The 19,418-nt window shown below is 41.0% G+C and overlaps 1 protein-coding gene across 3 annotated transcripts in view; it reads right to left on the bottom strand.

The window, feature by feature from the left end:
- Window positions 1-14,910: 14,910 nt before the first annotated feature.
- The window catches only part of LOC131249143 (ubiquitin carboxyl-terminal hydrolase 8-like), a 53,155-nt gene continuing 48,647 nt past the window's right edge, over window positions 14,911-19,418 (bottom strand). For 2 of the 3 annotated variants that reach the window (XM_058249719.1, XM_058249720.1), the window contains one exon: window positions 15,663-16,236. In XM_058249719.1, the coding sequence (XP_058105702.1) occupies window positions 16,105-16,236 (132 nt within the window). In that variant the 3' untranslated portion in view covers window positions 15,663-16,104. Of the gene's footprint in view, window positions 15,555-15,662; window positions 16,237-19,418 lie in introns of those variants that run through there. The other variant, XR_009172685.1, reaches the window with a different exon arrangement.

Genomic DNA, 19,418 nt, shown 5'->3' with positions numbered 1-19,418 from the left:
AATCTCTCTTTAGCCTGCCCTCCCACCCCCGCCTTTACACCCTCCAGGAACTTGCCCCCAACACAACCTCGACCCCACCCTTGATCTTCATCATTCCCCAAACCTTGGCCCACCCATCATTTAGCCCGACCAGAACCAAGACCCTACCTCAAGTACCCTCCCCAACCCGCCAACTATCTTCACCCCGCCACAGCCCCCTCAACCAAGCTCGGGACTGTTCTTTCACAGCCCTCCCGAAGCCCTTCCGTCTCCCAGGAAAGCCCTCTCTGAAGGTTGCAGCCCGCTCAAAACAGGACCTCACTTCATGAAGGATCTAGATGACTCTCAGGTCGACGCATGGACGCAGTGAGTGTCAAGAAACACCCTACTATTAGGGGTCGTTTGGTTGTTGATCTTTCCCCTTACTTCCAAGAATCCTCGCCCACCCACTGCTCCCCAAGGCCCTACCAGAGGAGCCCAGTCAGGCAACAAACCCCGCCCCTCCCCTCACTACCAGCATCAGGAAAACCTGCTCAAGCAAGGGTCCCCCAGCCCTGCGGCTGACCCGCTGTTCAATTGAATTATCGTCCCCACTTCAGCTTTCTCTCCTTCAGTGGTAACCCTCGAGAACCCTATTCAGGGAACATGGAGAGGTCTCAGTCTGTCGACTTCACAGGGGCCAACGGTTGCTACAAGAGCCACTTAAGTGCCCGAAAAGGTGTTCGTCCAGTGCACTACAAAAGTTGCAGGATCAGTGCTATTTCAGCCTAAATAGAGGATGAAAAGAACCTACAAGGTGGCAAATGTGAACTGGTATGGTAGGCTTCGAATATTGAAGAGATGGGGCGTGATTTTCACCTAGGTGCTCAATGCATAACATCCTTGTTTGGAACGCTCGCGGGGTGAAAAATTCTCCCACCATCAGGATGCTCAAAAGCCTCATCAAGCAGCATAAGCCACTCGTGCTGGCTATTCTTGAGCCGATGCTCAAGGACGAGAAAAGAATTCGAGTTGGGCTAAAACTAGGCTACCACTCCTGCTCAAATACACCCCTAAGAAGAAAACATCTGGGTCTTTTGGGATTCTTTCCTATCCTCAATGATCCTCGCGATGTCGGATCAAATGATATCCTTGGAAGTGGGCCTGCATCAGGTGTCAGACAAGGTCCTTCTATTCTTTATTTATGCGAAATGCTCTAGAAGTTTATGAAGGGAGCTATGGGCAGACTAGCCTATATTAGCTCGGTTTGCACCATCTCGTGGGCCTTTTCGGGGGATTTCAATACAGTCGTATCGCATTCTGAGAGATAGGGTTCCAGGATGTTTGACGCCAGAAGTGCGGCTGACTTTGTGAAGGGTCTTCACAACGCGGGCCTAGCAGATGCCCTATTCTCGGGCAACCGTTTCACATGGGGCAACAACCAAGCGGGCCAGCCCAAGGCCTGGGCTAGGCTCAACCGTGTTTGTTGCAATAATCTTTGGCTCTTGAAGTTCCCCTCCTTCCAAGTCCATCACCTGCCAAGGCAGAATTCAGACCACGCTCCATTACTCCTACACTTTCCTTCACCTCTACCACAAGGCCTAACCCTTCCACTTCCAAAGAATGTGGTGCTCCCACAGCGGCTTCCAGGATCTAATTCAATCTGTCTGGGCAGCTCTCATTGCAGGAAACCCGATTCAAATTGTTATTGCGAAGCTCAAGGCAGTCAAGCAGGCGCTTAGGCACTGAAACAAAGTCTCCTTCGGCAACATCTTCCATCATATCCAATCCACAACTGTCGAACTCCTCAGCGCAGAAACAGCGGCGCTTGCTTCTCCAAATCAGCAAACCCATCAGGCTGTCTAGAAACTCAGAGACACCCTGTCCCGCCCGGAACTTTATGAACAAATTTTTTGGAAGCAAAAAAGCGAGGGCTCATTGGCTGCAAGAAGGTGACCGTAATACTAAGTCCTTTCACTCCACAGTGAGAAGAAAATGCAGAAGAACCTTAATCCACGAAATTAAGCTAGCTGATGGATCGGCACTCTCCAACAATGCAGAAATTAGACAGGCAACAGTCTCCCACTTCCTAGCTCTTTTGCAAGCAGATGACAACCCACAATTTGGGGATTTTCTGCAAACCATTCCGACAGAGGTGTCGGCCTAGGAAAATGCCGCCCTGCTTCTCGATCCATCCCTTGAGGAAACCCAGGAGGCAGTTCAAGCGATCCCACCTGACGGCGCGCAGGCCCAAATGGCTTCTTCGGGGCATTCTTCCAAGCCTGCTGGACTACAATCCATCACGACCTTCTAGCTACCGCCAAGTACTTCTGCAATGGAGCTGATCTTCCTCACGCACTCATGGCCTCGCTGATTTGCCTCATTCCCAAGATAAGTGTCCCAATTTCCTTTTCTGATTTTCGACCAATTAGTCTCTGTAATTGCTTGTACAGAATCTTCTCTAGAATTATTGCTATTAGATTGGGGAAGATTCTTCCTAGGATTGTCTCCATAGAACAAGGAGCTTTTGTGTAGGGGCGATCCATGGCTGAAAGTTGTACGCTAGTCCAAGAAATTTTTCGGGACATAAACAAGAAAGTCGGGGGGTGGAAACCTACTGTTGAAACTGGTATGGAAAAGGCATATGATAGGCTCAACTGGCATTACCTCAAAGTACTCCTTAAGAAATTCGGGTTCCACAATAACTGGATTCAACTGGTTGAAAGATGTTGGGTGAACTATTGGTTCTCAGTCTTAGTCAATGGCGAAGTAGCAGGCTTTTTTCAGTCCACTTGGGGCTTGCGGCAAGGCGACCCAATCTCTCCCGGTCTCTTCATTCTTGCAGCGAAGGGTCTTAGTAGGGGCTTCCATCGCTTGGTCACCACGGTGCTTGCCATCAGTACAAGATGCGTCCAAACTACCCGATAGTCTCCCATCTCCTTTTTGCAGACGATACCATTCTTTTCACTAATGGCTCCAAATGGTCACTCACTCAAATCAAGCAGTTCTTTAACGAATACGAAAGGTGCTCGGGTCAGAAAATTAACTTGGCTAAAAGCTTCTTCATTCCTCTACCGTCCTCGCCCGATTCAAGGTGCAGAGTTGCTGCCTCCATTCTCGACTTTTCACGGGCACGCCGCCCTTGCCTTACCTAGGTGTTCCCATCTTCCATGGGCGACCCAAACGGAGCTACTTCTAGGCTTTGGTAGATAAGATCCTCTTCAGAATTTCCTCCTCGCAGAACAGAATTTTGTCGCAGCCAAAGAGGCTCACTCTCATCACCCACGTTCTCAACAGTATCCCGATCCATACTCTCGCTGCTATGGAGGTTCCAGCCAGCATCCTTGCCGATCTCGAAAACACTTTGTGGATTTCTTTTGGGGCCGGGATGGGCCTAAGAAAAAATGCCATTGGAGAAGTTGGCGAAGTATTTCGTTGCCAAAATCTGAGGGAGGGCTTGGCTTGAGACCCCTCAAATCAGTGATGCAGGCTTGTCGTCTAAAGATGGCCTGGACGGCCCTATTTCGTGGCACAAACAGCAGCTAGTGCAAGTTCGTTACAGCCAAGTACGCTGCCGATTTAATGGCTGCACCTACCACAACTCCTGCCTCCATCGCTTCTCTAATATGGAAGCGTATCAGAGCAGCTTTTCCCCTGCTCTTCAAGAAGTTAAGATGGCTTATTAGGCGAGGTAATGTCAATTTTTGGACTGAGGACTGGTCCGGTCTCGGTCCCCTGCGGGATCTGCAACTCAGTCAACAGGCTCATCCTCCTACCTTGGTCCGGGACTGGCTAGGCCCTTCTGGCTGGATTGATAGGGCCAGGGCCTAGCTACTCCTTCCCCAGACTGTTGTGGACCATGTCATGAAGGAAGGCTTCTGCACGTCTAACAAGGACGACAAGCGCATCTGGCTATCAGCAGCAAACAGGGAACTCTCAGCGGCATTGGCGTGGCAGTGTATCAAACCGACAGCGCCAATAGCTTCGTGGTCTGCTTGGGTTTGGCACCCCAAGGTCCCGTCAAAAATCTCCCTCCTTTCCTGAAAAATCCTTCACAACGCGCTACTGGTCGACACCAACATTCAGTGCAAAAGAGTGTGTATTGCTTCCATGTGCTCTTACTGCCCCCTGCCTTTCTCACCTGAGTGCGAATCACTTAACCATCTGTAATGACCCGAAAATTTTCGTACTAAGACCCGAGTAGTACCTCTATTTTCCTTAGAAATTATTTGTGGGTTAATTAGCGCTAAACTCGATTGCTTGTGAAATTAGCATCAATCACTTTAAATTTGATCTACAGGACTTAAAACCTATAGAATCGTTAGCGCTATGTTACTCTGAAATCTGGGATTCAACGCTAAATCTAGTTGCTCTTGGAAATTTTTAGAAGCTCTGGATCGGACCTGGACCGCACGTCGAAAGTCCGATAACGATGATCTTAGACAGTTATGGTCACCATGTTGGACTTGACCATCACCTCAAAAATCAAGTCCAGACGATGTCTTGGGTCTATTTGATTGAGTCCGGAGTGAAGAGTGTGAGAACGATGAGAAATTAAATATGATTTTATGAAATCTGAGTCGTGTCGCTTGCGCGACGATTTTAAGCAATCTGACCATTGAATTCTATCCCAATTTCACCCTCGAATCAGGGAAGATGGCCCAGGCATGTCATAATGCTTGTGGACCTGATCGAGTTTCGGTGACCATTGAATTGAGGGTGGTCCGCCACGGCTGATCTGTAAATCCGATCGGAACGAAAACTCGGCCTGACCCAGATCCATGGTCAGTGAGCTTAAGTCCAACCGCACGTGGAGAAAGGACCACCGGAAGTGCTCCGTGGATCGAAAGAGGCCTGATTTGGTTATAACCTAAGTATACCTTGGCCATGGGGCTATTTTCATCAATGTTAGGCCTATATAAAGACCTTAAAACCCTCACTCTCTTTTCCATACGAATTTTCTAACCCTAGCTAAGAAAGAGAGAGGAAAAGAGAGAGTAAGTGAGAGAAAAGTTGGTGAATCATTTGGGATTCTTTCTTGTTACTTTACATCTTTAAACTATCACTTTTGAATCGTTATTCCAGCGATTCTAAGTTCATCCTTGGGTAAGTTAATCTAACCCTAATCTGTTTAGAGCTTCGAATAGTCTATGTGTTGATGTAGCTCATTTCTATTCTTGTCTTAGGTTATCTAGTCGCCATTGACGAAGACATATCGTCTGAATCAGTTCGGTGTGTTTTTTTCGGTTTAAGGTGCGGACTATATTCGTATAGGTTATGGTTTTCAAGGCTTTCAATGTCAGTTAATGGTTTATTCTTGTTGTGGGTGCAATTTCACATGCCAAATGCTATGTTTATTTTGCGTTCCTGATATGTATGTGTTATATTGAGATTTGTATATTCTACGTATATGTAGGAAGTATCGTATACGTATAAAGTATGAACATATATTTGCCATGATTATTTGTCGTGTATTTGTGCTAATTGTATGTGTGTCAACTCCTTGGCAAAAGGAATTGTCCAAATGCGTGTATTCCAACATACGTCATGTATGTTGAACTATGTCGTCTAAGTGTTTATAGAAATGTCTGAATGGTTTAAAGTGTATCATATTATCATATTTGCGGGCGTTGAGAAGCGATTCTCAACTCTGCTATTGGTGTATATGATTTCCTACATGCAAGTCACATTCTTTGTTGTTTAACTTCAAGTATTACTTATGTTTAAATTCATGTTAAGTTGATATTCTTCAAATGCTCACATACTACATGATTTGAATTGTTGTTCCATTACTGTTCTAAATTGTATATGCATATCTGTTATAATGGAATATTTTTGGGACTATGAAGTAGTCCAGGAAATCGGTAATCGGCCTTGAGTTCGTGGCTGAGGTTGCTTTCGTCACGAAGGATGTGATTTGACGAACCCGAGTTGTATTAGAGTTGTTGGCAGTGGTTTGGCCACACGGAGTATTTGCGCACTCTATGTCATTCAACCCAACGTGCGCTCATGCTAGTCGAGTTCGTCAAGTAACCCGACTGTCCGATGTATGTTCACCATGTATGGACGTTATTAATTGAATCTAGGATACCAAACTTACCGATGAAATCCCGTTAACAGCTGTACCTTGATCCGCTAAGACTCATGAGCCGGACATGGTGGTATGGGACACCGTGGTCGAGCTGTCGGCCTACGCTGGGGTGACAAGCCTCCCCGTAGTGACCAGTGAGCACACCAAACTCGTGAGCTGATTATGGTAGTATGGGACACTATATTCGTGTTGTCAGCCTACATTGATTGGTGACGAGCCCTTTGTAGTGACCTCGAGCATACCTGGATACTACATTAAGGCGACGAGCCTTAGAGTAGTAATGAAGGTATAATAGGCGTGCATTGATTGGTTACGAGCCCTTTACAGTGACCTAGAACCATATGATCGTATGATATGGCCTAGGACTAACAACCCTAGAATGGATCACTGTGTGAAAATTGATATGAGGAAGGTACCTTAGCTTCTCAATCATGTTGTATGAAAAGGACTAATAACAACTTGGTAATCATGTTCATGCACCGCATTGCATGTGCGTGGAAGTGTTGGCACTGCCGGAGAATGTCACGCGTAACGTAAGATGAAGACGCCGAGGGAGTAAGGCGAGGGCATGCATCATTTATACATACATCCTTGCACTAACAAGAGTAATTAGGACATGTTTGATTGTTCTGCTTTATCATTACTGCTTGATTGAATTGATAACATGTTAACCTTTGTAGTATTGTTCCACTGAGTTGATCACTCACTCCCACATTCTGGGGCAGTGTTTAAACACCAACCAGACTCTGTCTTAGATGCAGATGTTGATGCGACCCCTAAGGCAGAGCAGGAGTTCGAGGATGATGAGGCCGCGTTTTCTTTTATGCAGTTCTCAGGCGGGTTCTTGTGAGCCATGTCCTGATATGTGGGGATTCTGAATTTTCTTTTGGAATAGATAATTTTAGTTTGATACTTGTAATTTGAATATAAACACTTGTAAGTATGACCTGGCATGTATACGTATTTCAGGGACTTGCACAGGTACACATGTTTCTTTAAGTCTTCCGCTTGCGTCTTTCACTTATCCCTGAATTATGTTTGCAGTTTGGCTTAATCTATTCCATATTTTATGCACTCTTACAGACAACATACATCCATCATTAAATATGTTGCATAAGTGATGTTTTGAAACTCGGGAGCTGAGTTATGCTCGACCCCCGAATTTCAGGGCGTTACACCATCTCTTCGCTACGGGCTTGCTGGCCACCCAAGTCTGGGACCATTTTCGTATTGATTGTGGGATTTTCCAGCCCCTTCTCCCCTCTGCAGCGGGTCGTGCGTTCCAATGGTGGAATGCTTCGCAGGTGATGACGTCAACTCTCAAAGGCCTCATCCCCATATTCATTTTCTGGGAATTGTGGAAGGCCCGAAACTCCATTCGGTTCAAGAACGCATCTCCCGCTACCTCCCACATATTGCAGCACATTCTAGCCTAGGTAAAGCTCGTAGCTCTACCCTTCCAGCCCCGTCGCGTGTCCTGAAGGCAGTGTCTTACGTGTACAGAAGCTAGAACATTCTTAATCCGCAGCCGCTTAAGCCTTCGGTCTCCATTGTTAAATAGTGCAGACCCCCCCCCCCCAAGGCTGGATCAAACTGAATGTGGATGGATCCGTAAGAGGCAACCCGGGGCCTTCGGGTGGTGGAGGTGTTGGGAGAGACGAGTCCGGTAGATTCCTCTTTAGGTTTGCCTTCAGTTACAACATTGGCACCAACACGAGGGCAGAAGCAAAGGTTGTCCCGGATGCTCCCATGTTGGGCTACTCCAAAATCCTCCTTTCCTACGATTCTAAGGTGGTGGTGCAAGCCCTTGCGGACCCTTCCAACACTTACTGTTCGATCTGGTACTGGAAGACAAAAGTTTCCCTCCTCTCACGCTCCCTCCATCTTCAAATTGTCCACATCCCAAGAGAAGCCAACGCGGTAGCTGATGGATTGGCCCGGCTGGGTAGTGCGGCCCAGTCTGACACTACTTTCCTCTCTCTGGACATGCTACCCGCTACCATTAAAGGTCTCATGTTCCTTAACAAAGTCGGGCTCGGGTCCTTATGCCTCTCCTAAGCCGGGCTTTTCTTTTCTCCTTTCCCTAATATGATATGCAGGCCCTGCTTTTTGTTTCCGGCCCCGCTCGAAAAATTTCTTGTAAGCCTTTCCGGCCTTTGCTGATTAATGCATATACCTCTTTATATATATATATATATATATATATATTATTATTTTTATTTTTTTTTATTTTTTTTTTCTTTCAATGAGGTAAAGTATGTGTTGACTCTTTTAAAATAAAATCTCTCCCCATGTCTCTAAAGAGATGTTTTTTTTATCTCTAAAATATTTTTAAGAGAGGACTTGTAAATGACCATTGTTTATGCCCTTATTAAGACATCTCCAAAGAAGAAACAAGAGAAATACTTAAATAAATAGTAAACTTTTGGGATAAATTTTCAATGTCATACCTAAAAAAGCTCTTGGGTGAGTTACCGCCTATGTGTGACATCCAACACCAAATCAATTTAGTTTTGGGTGTCATGTTACTGCACTTGCTTCACTACCATATGAGTCATATGAAGCATTGCCGAACTCCAAAGGCAAGTGAAAGATTTGTTAAAAAATGCCTTGTTTAATAATGCCTAAGGCCATACATTGTGCTCACCCTCCTTACCCCTAAAAAAGTTGGAACTTGGAGGATGTTGTGTTAATAACCAAGTTATAATAAAATATCATTTTTCAATTTCCCAACTTGATAACATGTTTAATATGTTATATGGTATGAAAAAAAAAAAAATTGCAAAATTGACTTTAGAAGTGGATAACATTAAATTTGTATCCAACTGGATGGCAGATGAAAATTTGGTTTTAAAACTTGGAATGGCCTTTATGAATGGCTTATCATACCATTTGAATTGTTGAATGCACCACGTAACTTCTTAAGACTCATGAATAAAGTTTTGAAGCCTTTTATTAAAAAAATTGTAGTTGTTTATTCTGATGATAATCCTATTACTTAGTTCTTCAAGAGCATATTGATTAAGTACGTCAAGTGTTGTAAGTTTTTCCAATGAACGACTTTATGTCAATCTCAAGAAGTGTGTGATCATGACTAACAATATAGTGTTTTTTACACTATGTAGCATCATCTTAAGGCATCAAGGTCAATGAGGACAAAATCAAAGCATTTATGAAATGGCCAACCTTAAAATCGATCATGGAGGTTAAGAAGCTTCCATGGCTTAGCAACATTTGACTGGCAATTCATCAAGAAGTTTAGTAGAATTATTACTCCTGTATCCAATTATATAAGGGTAAAAGACTTTGCTTGAAATTAAGAAGCCCAAGTGAATTTCAATTTAATCAAAGAAAACCTTACTAAAGTACACACACTTTCCTTGTCGAATTTTAATGAAGCATTTAAGGTAGAATATGACGCATCTCACATGAGTATTAGGGACATCTTAAGCTAAAGGGGATACCCAATAGCCTTATTTAACAAGAAACTTAATGATGTCAAAAGATGTTACCCTACATATAATATTGAATTTTATGTTATAATTCAAGCCTTATGATTTAATGTCACTCCTTGATATATAAAGAATTTGTGTCATATATACTCCGATCATGAGGCTTCCATTCTCTTAATACCTAAAAGAAACTTAATGCAAGGAATGCTAAGTAGGTATCTTACCTATAAGAGTATGCATTTGTAATTCGCCATAAATTTGATACCATAACTAAAGTAGCAGATGCACTTAATCGAAACTCTTATCTCCTCAAGACTGTCTTTTAAGGTAACAGTATATGATTTACTATCAAAAAATTATAAGACTCACTAATATTTAGGAAAATTTTGAAAAGATAACAAATTTTGGTAAAATGACAACTTTAGTATTACAAAAGGTTCTCTTCAAAGAACCAACTTTGCCTTCCCAAATGATTTGTACAACTCCAAGTCATCACCAAACTATAGGGTGGCGGCTTAGGATATCATTTTGATCTAGATAAGACCATTGATATGGTTCATGATTGTTACAATTGATCTTGATTAAACCATGATGTGAAGCAGTTTGTTTAGAATATGACATGTCAAAAAGCTAAGGGCCTATTTGGATAGCCCGATATCATAGTGTTGTAACGTAAAAGTCTTATCATTACAATTTTTCAGTGTTTGTAGAAACACTAGTCACATGTAGATGTAATAAGAAACAGATAATAGAATTTGTAGTCATTACAAATTTATAATACATTTGCAGTAGAAATCTATATCTAAACACAAGAATTGATGTATTTCCTATTAATTTAACATCTCAATAATGTAATATAAAAATATCATCATTATACTTTTACCACGCCTATCTAAATATATGAATTCTCGATCAAATTACCTATTGACTGGGAGATAAGTATTGTAATTTGTAATCATTGTACTTTTATAATTCGTTACATTCATAATTCATTACATTTATAATATTTCACTATCTAAATTAAGGATAAATAATAAAACTATGGCCTATACCAACTCAACTATGAAAAGATTAGTGAGTATTTTGTGCTTAAGTTGCCAAGAGCATAATGAGAATAAGATTCTATCTTCATAGTAGCTAATCATTTCTCCGAAATGTCACATTTTAACCCATGTAAGGATACTATTGATGCCTCTTACATTGCTCACATCGAGATCATCCAGCTTAATAATGTTTTAAGGACATCTTTAATTGAAATACATAGTTTGTGAGCCATTTTTTTCAAACTTCATAAAAATACATGGGTACTCAACTCCAATTTCAAGTGCCTATCATCCACAGATCGATGACCAAACAAAAGTTATCAACAAATACCTTAGTAATTTATTCCATATTTGGCAAGTGACTACCCACGACAATAAGATCTTATCTTACCTCAAGCCTAATTCGCCTATAATAACTCTAAGCATCAATCTACTCAAACGACTCCATTTAAAATGATTTATGAAGAAAATCACGAACCATATCTTGGACTAGATATCCATTCTTAACTCGACAAAGAGAAGCATAGAAACTAAAGAACGTGTATGTCATATCCAAGAGGTCCAAGAATAGGTTCGATCCAACATAAAAAATGCAAATGCTTGGTATAAAGAAGTTGGTGATGTTTATTGCTAACATTTGTAGTTCAAAGAAGATTATTTGAAAATAGCACATTTGAGAAAACACAATTTCCAACTAATACTTATTACAAATTGAAGAACAAGAAAATTAATCAATGTCGTATCCTTGAGAAGATTCAGCTAAATGCATATCAGCTTCAACTATCCAAATGACTAGTGACCAATCACATCTTCAATGTTGCCGAGTTTTATCCATATCATGGCAGTCTAGTTCAATCTCCACCAACCTAGAAGATTCGGGCATGCATTGCTCAATTGACTCATTTGAAAATTATTGGTATCATTGGCGTACAATCAATTAATATAAGACGAAATAACTATACTTAATATCTTGTCTGATGGAAGAACATGCTCAAATTTAAAGATACTTGGATTAATGATGAGGAACCGTGAAATCTTAACAAAGAGTTGTGGAAGAAGATCGATCTTCCCTCCATAAATAGAGCTTTGTAAAAGAAGAAGACTTTATATTTCCTTTTCTTTGTGAGGTCTTTGAATCCTTTTTTAAATTAAGATTGAGTGAGTTATTTGAGGAGTGAATCCCAAAACATCTATTGTGCATTGCTAACTCTATTTTCAATTTAGCTATTATATTTTTTTTTGTTTTCTTTTGTTTCTGGTTGATCTGTACTACTTGCTTAAGTATTTTCTTTCTTGCTCATTAGGATTGGCATCTATTGGATTGGCATCAAGTTTCGAATTTCTATTGGAAGAAGAAATTCAAAACCTTGAAATCCTCCAAAACTATTTCCATCAAGCATATCCCAAGAGAGGCAAACAGGGTGGCCAATAGCCTGGCTCGCTGGGGCAGCACTACCCAGCGTTCTACGATTTTTGAAGAAGTTTCTACCCTTTCCCACGGGGAGGTGGTCCTTGACAGGACTGGTTTAGGCTCTGTGCGTCTTTCTTAGGCCTTGTTTTCCTTTTCTCTTTTACGATAGGTGGGCCGACCCGCTAAGGGTTGGGCCCTCCCAAATGTGAATGCCTTGTGTAGTGGGAGCTCGGGCCTTTTTTTGTTGTTCCTGAGCTCCCCTTCAGATTTGTAAAGCTAATTACACAGCAATGAAATGCTCTTTTTAAAAAAAAAAAAAAAAAAAAAGATTAGAAATCCATTCACATGGCTGTCTTGAGACGAGTCACCGAATTTCGTAACTATGCGAGGTTACCACCTATTAGGAGCATATAAAGTTATGCATGTGCTTGGGACATTCCAGCCGCTAAATGTGGACTCTGCAAACCAAGTGATCTGTTTATCAAGTGGGCCACACCACACCGTAAAAAAAACAACAACAAAACAAGAGAGAAGAGAAAAACAATGGATAGAAATGTACGAGTACACCCAGTGGAATGGATGTGCGAAAGGATAAGAATGACTGACCATCAGCAGCTGGTATGTGTTGTACACGTGACATGTTGGCTGTACGCGTTCAATGGATGTGGTCCATTGCAATGGTTGTCCTATAAAGAATAGAATATATATATATATATATATATATAGAGAGAGAGAGAGAGAGTGAGAGAGAGAGAGAGAGAGAATTGGTACTTTGAGGTCGACCTCATGGGAACTTCCCATGAGGTCGAGCTGTGTGGACCCCACCGTGATATGGGTCGAACATCTACCCCATCAGTCAGATGCACCATTTCATGGTGGGCCACGGGCTTAAAAATCAAGTCAATCCATTACTTGAGTGAGCCACACCACATACAACAGTTGAGAGGGGTTACCCTCCCATTAAAACCTTCATAGTCATTTATTGGGCCTGCCGAGATGTTGTTCATAAATCCAGCCCATCCATTGTGTGTGTCCTATTTGGATGAGGGGTTAGACCTAGTTTCATCCATATCCAAAACTCAGATGCCCCACCAAGTGCTTTTATATGTTTTAGGCATGTCTTCACATGTTTTTAGATGGTATGGCCCACCATAGTTCGGTGTGTGTATTGAAATGCAGCTGTGTCCCGGTTCTCACCAGAGCTCGTGAGCACTTTTTGACACGTGATGTGAGCGTAAAATCTGAACCATTCATGTGATGCATTACCCTGTGAAGCACTCCATGAAATCCCCAACACCCAACAACTTTCGGCCATATCCAAAACTCTGGTGGGCCATGAAAAAAAAAAAGTAATAGTTAACTCCCTTGATTTGCCTCTATTTTCTATAGCCCACTGAAGTTTTGGATCAGGTTGAAAGTTGGGCACGGGGGGTTTCATGGATGCCACATCACATGGACCATTCAAATTTTGATTTTGTGCCCATGACACATGTGAAAAGGTGTGCACATGTACTCACCTAATAAGGTCGACAGCATGTGTGTGTATACACCTACACACCCGTTTTCACATAACTCGGTGAGAACTTTTTGAGAACTCATCTAACGTGATATGAACCCAAAATCTGAACGGTCCACATGATGCAGCACCTCTTTAAACCCTCAGGTCCCAACTTGCACCCTAATCCAAAACTTTGGTGGGCCATGGAAAAAGGAAACAGTTTTGTTCCCTTGATTTGCCAATCTCTTTAGTACACTCACCAAAGTTTTGGATCGGGTTGGGATTGGGCCCTAAAGATTTAATGGAGTGCCGCATCACATGAATCATTCGAATTTTGGGCCATAATGTGTGCAAAGATATGCAGGAGAGGAGGAATATATAGAGAGGGTGCACACCAGTTCTCACGAGAACTCTCATCTCCCTTGATATAAGTGCAAGATCTCAATCGTCCATGTGATGCAGCACCACTTGAAACATGCCGAGCCTAACTTTTACCCTGATTCAAAAATTTTGTAGGCAATGAAAAAATGAAACAGTTTCTTCCCTTGATTTGCCTCTCTTTTGCCATTACCCACCAAAGTTTTGAATCGGGTAAAAGTTGGGCCCCAAAGGTTTCATGGGGTGTTGCACATAGACGGTTTAGATTTTAGGCTCTTATGAACTTGTACACATGTGAGCATTTATATATATATATATATATATATATATATATATATATATATATATATATAACGAAAACTCATGAAAACTTTTTGGAACTCATTTCCCGTTATGAGAGTACAAAATCGGAAGCATCCTCGTAAAGGCGTATGCATCCACATTTATGTTTCCTAAATATGGATGCCGATTGCATAATAACCCCAACACCACGTAATTTGGCAGTTTTGGGACATGATGGGATTTAAGTGGGCCAGGTGCTGATGCTAAAATTGGGCCACACAAAGCATGTGTAAAACTTGTTATGTGTGCATTACCTCTAACAGCAGGATATGACCTAATCAAATCCTGCCACATCACACCACTAAACTAGGCAGTGTTAGGGGGTCACCATACAAGTACTTTCAATCTTTATTTTCTTTAATTGGGATCACCATACATGTACTTTTAATCTTCACTTTCTTTAATTGCATTTTTCATGTATTTACTCCTCTTTTCTTTTGAAAATTGCAATTAAGCAAAGGGAATCCCACATGCACCCTAATATTGCTTTCAAAAAGCCTTTGTTCTGTAACCTATTTTCCCAGGCATTGACATTGTCTATAGTGCCTTTTTTTTTTTTTTTTTTTTTTTTTTGCATGAGCTTGAACCCAAGACCTCAATGTCATAAGTGCCTCAGTGGTAGAGAGAGTGCATGTGCAGCATTAAGGTCTGTGATTGCAGCCCATATTCACCTATCAAGTTAGTCCCAACCCACTCTTCAGGGGCTGCCTGCAACCAGGTATATGGTTCACCTGTCAAACAGTACTTAAAATTCATATGTTATATTTATATCAAGCCCACACATTTGTAGCCCAGTATCAGGAGTGCTCACGAGAAAAGCCTTTATCTAATAAAAATCCAAAGGTCGAGAAAAACATTTTATCTAATAAAAATCTGAAGGTCGATTACACACCGGTGGTTGAGTTTTGGAGTGAATTTGAAAGGTAGAAGCATTTTCCCTTCTGCAGCCAACTACGGCATTCATGAACAAGAGCTTTTAAAATCTTCTCTATTCCACAAATGCAATTGCCAAAGATTGTCTAATCAAGGAGATGTTTGAGAAAAGAAACCCATGTATAGCCTTGAAATATGTGGGTCGCCATCTCCACTTGAAATTTTCACATCAGCAACTTCGCCGGAGCCATTAAGCAGCAGACTCATTACATTATTAACCCTTTTATGCCGGAGATGGTTCTGCAGGCATCCATCTGAACCGAGTCTTATCCTACTCAGCGAGAGGAACCACAGTAGGCTTACAGCTCCATGTGGCTCGCAATACGTTGGGACATGGTTCGCTCGTCTAGACCATTGATTTGACAGGGCCACCAACAATGGATGGTGGATGCTCCCAAATCTCTCCATTCTGGAAGATTCAAACCCTTCAAACTGTCTGTTTTTTCATCTGATCATAACATAAACATGGGTAAAAAATAGAAGAAAATGAAAATACATGAACGGGCACATAGAGAAGCATAAGTTGCACGATAAAAAATAAAATAAAATAAAAAAGTTCAGGAAAATTCCTTAAACGAATTACTCAGATTAATCAAGAAATACAATTGATGGGAGCCACTGGCATCCCCTGAAAATGGCAAAGAAAATACAAGAAATAAAGAAGAAATTTCCTTTTGACATATGTAACACATGTAAAAGCCGTACAACCCAAAAACCGGCCTACCTGGATGTAAGAATCTCACCCCTTGATTGTAATATGATACAGTGACTTTTGCAACATCTTCATATGCTTGAATAAGTTGTTTCTCCAATGCTATGTTTTTTCAACTAAGTCAGTCGCCAATAAGCAAAGAATGCTATCTGTTGACATGATACATGTTAGTTTCAGGTTTATGAAAAGCTTTACCGGCGGACACCGAAATCCTCTCTCCTCCTCAAAACCCGGTCACTTAGCTCAATGGTTTTCCCAAGGTAAAAGTTAAGTGTACTGGTATTGTTTATGTGCTTGGATCGCTGGCTCCAACTCTTCTGTAGAAGAGAACATATGCAGCCGATGTCTTTATCTTGTCCACAGTAATAGGAAAGACGTTGCTGTCATCAAATTCATGCCACTGATTCCCCCTTTTGTGCTGTAGATAAAATGACATTAGCATACTGAGTGTACATGTATATGCATTATACTGGCTCTCATGCACCTACAAATGTAAATGTGGACAGATGCAGAAAAGGAATGAAGATGAATACACATGTGGGCGTGCATGATAATGGTTCTATTGAAGTGGAATTCATGAGCCTCAGCAAATGTAAATTTCGTTAAGGCTGCCGGTTCCAGTAGTTTAGTCCCATGGTTCGGCGGTCCAGAATGTTGATCCAATTGGCCCCACCATGGATGGGGAATGAGCCATAAATGCCTTGGATTGGAAGATCCTGATGCTTCTATCTTGGCCTTTTTCTCTTGAACGTGGACATCCCATTTTTTTCCCTTTACTCCCTTAACCATCCATCCGCAGATCATCATCCAAAAGGTTAGGACAGTTCTTGGTATCCTTCGTCCACGATGGATCACATTCGATCAACACTCTCAGTAAACCACAGGTCCCATGTCAAATAACTGAGAGCATCAGCAAACTGAATGTTTTCCAGAGACTAGGGACCCAATAGTTCCACTTCCATTGAATTCTTTGATTTGACTAACACAGCATAGTTAAATGAAAGATAAATGCATCTCTTCTCCTTCCCCTCTCTGGAAACAGATGCAAGCTCATGAAGTGAGCCTTTTATATGATAGAGGGACAAAAGTCACAATATGAATGGGTTGAAGTGAGGCTTTTACATGATGACCACTAAAAAGCAGAAATTAACCAATATGAATTAAAAGCGAGAATATCTGAATAAGATATATAACTTGCATTTTCTTAAAGCCAGACGAACAGCATTGTAACACACACATACAGACATGTTTGTAGGCATTAGATATTCTTGAGGTTTAAGACAGGTCAATCATGAAAACCAAACATGCCAACACATCCAAATAGATAGTATGAAAGAAAAAAGGGGGGGGGGGGGGGCGGGGGGTTGGGAGGGTGGTGGTTTCTAAACTTTAGACAAGCCCCAATTTGGCTTCCATCGGCATCTTTCAAATGGTGTCATTTACCATGATCGTATGTCTATCCAGACTATCCAGATCATGGCACCCATCTTGGATGCAGCATCGCCTCAAAATTACATTGATTGAATGATCCTGACCACACAATTGGTACACATCAAATGACGGATAAAAAAATGTCCACCAAGCAAAATCAAATGTTAAATTCATCCAATTAAGTGACAATTCTTTAGCTGTGTTCCATCCACAACAGGGTTTACGATAATGGATTGTATAATATAGGCGACATGTATGGTGGTCAATTTAGACTAGCCATTTTTTCATTCAAACTCTACAAAATGTGTGTTTCCTTGGTCATTGGTTTTCAATATTTTGCTACCTGTCTGTCAAATTATGTATGTTTTTGCAGGTAGTCTTATTGAAGAAGCAAACAGCTGATTGCACAAATTCACGTTGTCTTAAAACAACACATTGAAACTCAGACTCAGACATGAAACTTTCATCATGTGAGGGAAAAAAAAAACTCCATTAAATTTTGATCTGGAAAATAAATAGCAGGCAGATCACATTAGAGGAATCATGGATTTTTTGGTTGAATTGATTTTGTTTGGCATTCAAGAAATTATTTTCAAAACTTCGCAATGTTTGGGATTGTTTGTAAGGTTTGGGAGCAATTTCTGGGACTGTTCCATATTGATTGGGTGATGCCAAGATCAGTCGTGAAGCTGATGTGGGCCTGGCATCAAGGGAGAGTTGGAAAAGGAGGCAAAGTGCTGTGGACGATGCTCATTTTAGGGTTTTTTGGGGTCATTTGGGGACATTGTAATAGCTTTTCAAAATATCCAAGAGGTCATTAGGGAGATTCAATGGAATATGGTGGGCTGGGCTTCTTTAGTAAACAAAGTCAAATCTGTAAATCTCTTCTCCTTCTTTGAGTTTTAGTTAGCTTGTATTATTTTGCATGCTTGGCGTGCTTCTATAATATATTGATGTTATCTCTCAAAAAATAATAATAATAATAAATAAATAAAATAAAAAATAAAAACTTTCTTTCCAGACTTTACATCTACTGGTAAGGAACCACCACATTGTGATAACATGTGAAATTTCAGGTTCTGCCTAGTGTGGTTTCTTTTTTATGCCCAACTGTGGTTGATAAAATCCTTACTCTAGATCACCTCCAACATCATCTCCCAAATATATAAGCTGTGGTTAGGAGTAGGCCAATCACCTCTTTGGTAATTATAGTGTGGCAAGTTATGCTTGGCAATTCAGTATTACTTGGGTTCCAGGATCAGTGGCAAGCATTTTCTGAGGATGGAGTGGTGATCTTTTCAGTAAATTTCTTTGAAAGTTCACTGCATATGCCATGCTTAGGGACTCATGCAAAGAACACATTTTGTGAATTTTTCAAAAGCAAGGAAAGAGGAATGAAAGAGAATCATGAGAATAGATTGATTAGAAAATAAGATCTCATCAATTGGACATTTTATTCAAACAACTGTGATATCAAACTAGAAAAGTCAGCCTTCTGTTTTTACCTCCACTGCATTCTTGGAAGATCACTAGGGCCAGGCTTTTTCACGAAAAAAAAAAGTATTTTGGGGTTGAAGGTTTTTCATCTTCCTTTTTATTTTCTGGAAGGCAAATTGGAAGGTATTATTAGAGATGGGGAGGGAAAGATTTCGTTTCGCCAATATCTAGATTGGAGAATATGATGTCCCAATATCTAGATTGGACAATGTGAGGGCTATCTACTTAGCTATTGAAAGGGCCACAACTGTGCATAGGAACTAGTTCTCTCTTTCGTAATTAGTTTTCTCTTCCTATTGATAAAATCATTAACCATGGGGGAAAAATAATGAAAAGGAAAAATGATTATGGCCTCTTGGTTCTTTTAACTACAAGCGAGTAATAACATCACTCATGCATTGTTATTAAAATTTTAGGATTTAGATTCAAATCAAATCTCGAGGGGAATAATTTGAATTTTTTGTTCTTCTTTCCTTTTTTTGAAAGATAACAACGTATTTTATTAACCAAGATAAAGGGGGAAAAAAAAGAGGACGATGATGAGGAATCATTGCACCAAAACAACACCACTAATCATCCCAGTAAATCATCATAAGATTCAAGAGGAAACTATGAAGAGAATGATTTCAATTAATGTTTGGACCCTGTCCTCCAAAATCCCTAATTGAATCT

The sequence above is a fragment of the Magnolia sinica genome, chromosome 6, assembly GCF_029962835.1.
Source record: "Magnolia sinica isolate HGM2019 chromosome 6, MsV1, whole genome shotgun sequence".
NCBI lineage: Eukaryota > Viridiplantae > Streptophyta > Magnoliopsida > Magnoliales > Magnoliaceae > Magnolia > Magnolia sinica.
Note: the sequence above shows the minus strand (reverse complement) of the source record. Positions and strands in the feature narration are given on the sequence as shown.